This window comes from Blennius ocellaris (genome assembly GCF_963422515.1).
Source record: "Blennius ocellaris genome assembly, chromosome: 16".
NCBI lineage: Eukaryota > Metazoa > Chordata > Actinopteri > Blenniiformes > Blenniidae > Blennius > Blennius ocellaris.
This window is the reverse complement of record NC_137665.1, coordinates 17,757,642-17,763,191: the sequence shown is the minus strand read 5'-3', so window position 1 is coordinate 17,763,191 and position 5,550 is coordinate 17,757,642. Positions and strand designations below refer to the sequence as shown.

Sequence of the window (5,550 nt, the reverse complement as noted above, 5' to 3'; positions counted from 1 at the left end):
TCTCTTCATTGGCTTCCTGTTCAATCTAGGGTTTAATTTAAAATACTTTTAAAGTTCAGAGTGGTTCAGGCCATTTCTGGACTCATGAGAGATTGAGTTTTTTCTCTATATTTGACTTGAATGCGATAGATCGTGTCATAGAAATAAAGGAGAACGAATCAGAACCGGTTCCAACACATTTAAAAGACACTATTAGAAATACTTTAATATAATCCTTTATAAAAACAGAACTCAGTTCACATAAATAATTTAAAAAGGAATCTGTGTGTTAGGGCGTGGCCTCCCAGCATCTTTGTTTCCTGTAAAGGTCGAAGGTCGAGTGGGTGGGGCATGGTGATGGGCGTGGCCTGCAGGCAACCAGCCCCTCCTCTGGTGGGAGGGGCTTCTGCCTCAGCAGGTCAGGGGTGATGAAGGCGAGGAGGGAGGGGCCTTCTGACGGCCTGCTGTCGTAGCAGCGAGGGGGCGGAGCCAGCACGAGCCTATCCTGCAGCACCTGGCTGATCAGCTGATCCTCCTGGACGTCGACGCTGACCAACGAGCTGAAGAGCTGCTGAGAGCGCGAGACGTTCACCACTACACACACACACACACACACACACACACACACACACACACACACACGCAGTTTGTTTGCTGTAGCTTTAAGACAGAATCCCATCCGCACACCTTCAGGTTCTCTTACCTTCAGTTGCTCTGGTGTTGATCAGGTTTTTGGTCCTTTCTGATCTCTGCAGTCTCTCCTGCACAGCCTTCTGGGAGTTAAACTCCGCCCCCTGGAGGACAACACGGCAGGGCTTAAACATCCTGGATCATAACTGTATTTCTGTTTGTAACAAACCAAATCAGGATAATTCTGCTTATTTTAACTGTGTGAAGGCCTCCTGAATAAAAGTGAATCTACTGGAGGAGAAGCAGGTCCTCATCCAAGATGGCAGCAATGCTTAACTCCAGTAGACAGTTGCAGTCTATACTTGTCCATATACGTATCTATGTCTCGACTCGACCTGAGTCTGGTCGACTACGTCTCTAGATTTGACTGCTACAGCCAGACGCTAACAAACTAAGAATTCAGTTGTGGACCTGTATTGACTGAAGCTCCGCCTTCAGAGCCAGAGTGGTGTTTAGCTCCGCCCTCTCCAGACATCCCGGCTCTTGATTGGACGCTGCAGCAGTGGGCACGACCGACTGTTTGACGGCTCCACTGAGCTGCGACAAAGAAGAAGGTAACACCGTCGGCATGACGTGTGACGGGCTCGGCCAGTGACGCGACTGTGGTTACCATGGTAACGTACCTCCTTTCTCCTCCTCCGAGACCTCGCCTGCTGCTGAGGCGGGGCAGCCGCTCTGAGAGCTGAGATGTGTGGCTCCGGAATAACTGTGACGATCACTGGCTCCTCGACACACACCTGATGGAACACACACACACACACACACACACACACACACACACACACACACACACACACACACAGACACACACACACACACACACACACACACACACACACACACACACACACACACACACACACACACACACACACACGCACGCACAATTTTAAAAACTGCTCATATCACGTACACCTCAGTACTCGTGGAGGATGTCCCACCTGCATCTCCCTCTTTCGCTCAGGCTGTCCCCGGGGCCGGGGCTTCACCTGGTTACCTGGCTGAGCAGGCCTGAGTGGGCGGGACTTAAGGTGCGCTGGCGCAGCCTTGGGGGCGGGGCTCTGTGTGATGGACAGGTCCAGCTCAGGACAGGACGTCAGAGAGGAGGTGGAGGTGAAAGGGAGGGGGGCGGGGTGAGGAGACGGGGCAGGGGAGTAGATTGTGGACACACTCTTCATTCTGAGGAGGAAGTTGAATGAAGTTAATATTACTCAGTGCAGATAAATATAAGCAGTGGTTAACGTCAAGAGATTCTACTTGTGTCTGACAAACTGAAAATAAAGTGTGATTCGTGTTCTACAACAGAGGAGACAAACTAGAATAGAGTGGGCCCAGCACAACAAAAACTTAATCATCTATAACTACTGACAAGTCCTGTATTGTCTGTTGCTTTAAATATAACAGGTTCGAATGGACTTCTGTCATTTATTACAAGTTAGGTAGAGTTTTCTGTTGTTCATTACAGGTCTGTTTTCCGTAGTTTCGGCTGGGTTTCTATTTGTTTGAATAGGGATTACACCGGTTTGCTTTGGTTTAGACTGGGGTTCTTCCATTTAAAATAATTTTAGACAAAATGTCTGTTGTTTAAAACATCTTTAGTGAGCAAGCTTGTTTTCTCTAATTCACCCTCAGAGTCAGAACAATTGCCTGGAGGTCAGGCTGGTTTTCTGTCATTCTAACAGGTTTAGATTGTTTGTCTGTCATTTATAACAGTTTAGATCAGTAGTTTGTGGTTTAGGCTTAGACTGTTTATTTGTAGTTTATAACAAGTTTAAACCTTTATTTTGCCGTTTATAACAGGCATAAACTGGATTTGTTGTTTATAATGCAACTTCAGCCGCGATTTCTGTCACTCATAACATGTTTAGAGTGGATTTATATTGTTTATAACAGGTTTAGACTTGCTTTTTATTATGTATAACAGGTTTATACCGGATTCATATTGTTTATAACAGATTTATGCTGGATTTCTGTTATTTTAGACAGTTTATACTGGCTTTCTGTCTGTTAGAACAGGATTTAGATGGGTCTTCTGTCATTTATAACAGTTTAGACCAGTAGTGTGTTGTTTATGACAGGTTACGGCGGTTTATTTGTAGTTAATAACAAGTTTAAACAGTTTTTATGTCATTTATAACAGGTTTATGCTGGATTGCTGTTATTTAGACAGAGTTTATACTGGCTTTCTGTCTGTTAGAACAGGATTTAGATGGGTTTCTGTCATTTATAACAGGATTAGACTAGATTCATAGCGTTTCTAAATTATTTACACTGTATTTCTGCTGTTTAGACAGAGTTTATACTGGTTTTCAGAGCGCTGCTTACTGGAGGTTCCCAGGCTTTCCTTGCTTTCAGCTTTAAGTATCTCCTGTTGACGAACCAGCTCCTAGTTTCAGTCATGGAGGCTGACAGGGTCTCTACGTTAAAGGTTAGGCTTAAGACTCTTCTAATTAATCAAGTCGAAGCGAAAAACATGGTTCAACCTCTTCAACTCCGCCGCTTGTGTCTGTTTACAGTGAAGCTACATCTTAGCAACCGAAGCTAGCCCGGGGTGAACGTGTGTGTTACCTGAACACCCGAGTCGGTCATCCGTGTCTCCACACACACTCCAGTCGGTCTAAATGTTCAGAGCTGTGACTTTGTCAGGAGAAAAACAAAACAATTTTTACTTTTATATTTCCCTCTTTGTACTTTTTCCGGGTTTCTTCTTCTTCTTTTTAAAAAGAAATCAACATCCGGCTTTGTGGCGCCTTACCACCACCTGCCGTGTAAAGCCTGTATTAACACAGGATTTTACACTTTCTATGTTCAGGCAACCATAAACTCCTTCATCTTTGTTGAACTGAAAACAGGTTGACCTGCTAAATCCACTCACTCCGTGTTTGTACTGAACTCTATTTGTCCCAATGAAAAGTACATATGTGTCATGTGATTATTTCTGAACACACATTTAGATTTTATGCAGAATCTGAGCAAGTGGAAACATGTAGAGGCTCAGAAACAGTGGGCACAGGAGTGTAATTTTCAAGCCACATTTAGTGCTTTTCCAGAAATGCTGCATGGTGTTCTATTCACCATCGTTCCATGGGTTCTACTTTTACCGCAGGGGCAAGTTTGGAACCCTGAACACAGGCTGAAACAACCTTTTCTATTAACACAAGGACAGAATGAAGGAATCGTCAGGGAGCGTCACGTAAAACAGAGCGAAAGACCACATGTATTCCACACAGTTGGACTTTATTTGAAGGGTACATATGCAAAGGAATGAGGACATCAATACACACAAGTGTAGAAAAAAACACCCAAAAAAACCAAACAAATCTTGGACCAATGGTTACAGTCTTTTCCAGTCACTGGTACAAGTGTAGCTCTTCACAATACTGACGGTCTTTCCTTTTAGCTGCGAGATGAGACGGAGACACGGAGATGAAGGCGGTTTCCACACTTTTCACTGTGCCACTGAGGCCCACTGTTCCACCGATGCACGAGAACCAACCGGGGAAAGCCAGCGGCACGCAGTAAGACTAGCTAAGCCACACACCAAAGAGAAACGTTTGCCCTTATAGTATATATATATATTTATATATTTAAGATGTGGAGACGACTCCACTTGGGGGAGGGAGAAATCACAGGCAATACAGGCAATACACGCTTACTCGGCAATATTTCCTAAGAAGTAGGGGAGGAGGAGGAGGAGGAGGAGGAGGAGGAGGAGGAGGGGGAAGAAGAACAGCTGTTGGTAGGCTACTTTGGTTTTTTGCTTGTGTCTACGTTTTGTCCTCCGGCTGGGACGGGAGCGTCGGGGAGGAGCTGGACCACGAGGTGGACGGAGGATCAGTTAGCCCCTGGACTCCAGAGACCTGCAGAGGAGGACACACATGTCAGGAGGACAACTTGTGAGGAGCTGCAGGAAGAGAAGCAAGACAGGAAGTGACGCCTCCCACGAGATATTTGCTTCATTCTCTCTCAGCATCAGAAAAACTCCTAACTCCTAAATAACAGAAATGCAAACTGAGGTTGTATTAATGAAGTGTCACGGGTACAATTTAGATATATTTGATTACGGTTTTTAGCTTTTGTTGCCATTTTTAAGAATTTATTTTAATTTCCCTGTTTTGCAGTGTTATGGAGCTCTGCTGTCTTTTTTCCTTGTTTTGTTTTTTTTTGTTTTCTTGGAATGTTTTGCTTTTCCTCCAAAAGAAGCTATACTTGCAATTGTGGTCAATTTATTTTGACAATTTTTTATTTTTATTTCATTGAGAAATTGTAACTACTTGATCAGTATAGCACTTTTTAGCCTGGTGAATTGACAATTTTCTGACACGTCAATGTGAAATGCAAATTAAATAATAGTGAATTATTGACATTATATATGCTACAGAGGAGCTGAAGAGCCACATCTGGCTCCAGAAGTGCAGGTTTCAGACTTCTGGTCCAGAACAATCAGCAGCTGTTTGAAATCTATTCTATTCTATTCTTTCAGAGCTGCATCACTGACCCCCAGATATGTAATATCATTTTTTTCTTTTTAACTCTTCTACCTCCGTCAGAGCCTCAATCATCACCCACCTGGACTAAATTACATTGATACTTATATTATATCATATATTTCATATTGCATGATATATATATTTATACATGTGCAAGTACACTATTACTATTGGTATTATTATTATTATTACTGATATATATATATATATATATATATATATATATATATATATATTGTTGTTATTGTTATTTTATTGCTACCATTATTAGTAGTACTATACACGAGTATTATACACTATTACACATTGTTATTATCTGTATTATTGTTATTATTATTATATAATGCCTACTTCTAATGGCTCTGCCACTGCACCTTACTATTTATTTATT

General features: G+C 42.7%; 2 protein-coding genes across 2 annotated transcripts in view; both read right to left on the bottom strand.

The window, feature by feature from the left end:
* Positions 1-240: 240 nt before the first annotated feature.
* Positions 241-3,367, bottom strand: ppp1r35 (protein phosphatase 1, regulatory subunit 35). Its single transcript, XM_080512042.1, has 6 exons — positions 3,238-3,367; positions 1,611-1,848; positions 1,293-1,406; positions 1,081-1,206; positions 683-773; positions 241-573 (listed from the first exon to the last, which is right to left on the bottom strand). The coding sequence occupies exons 2-6, from the start codon at positions 1,845-1,847 to the stop codon at positions 269-271; spliced, it is 873 nt and encodes a 290-aa protein (XP_080368168.1). The 5' UTR covers position 1,848; positions 3,238-3,367; the 3' UTR covers positions 241-268.
* A 522-nt stretch (positions 3,368-3,889) lies between these two features.
* lin7b (lin-7 homolog B (C. elegans)) overlaps positions 3,890-5,550 on the bottom strand; it is a 4,827-nt gene continuing 3,166 nt past the window's right edge. Inside the window, exon 6 of the mRNA XM_080511027.1 lies at positions 3,890-4,529. Within this exon, the coding sequence (XP_080367153.1) occupies positions 4,508-4,529 (22 nt within the window). The 3' untranslated portion in view covers positions 3,890-4,507. The remainder of the gene's footprint in view (positions 4,530-5,550) is intronic.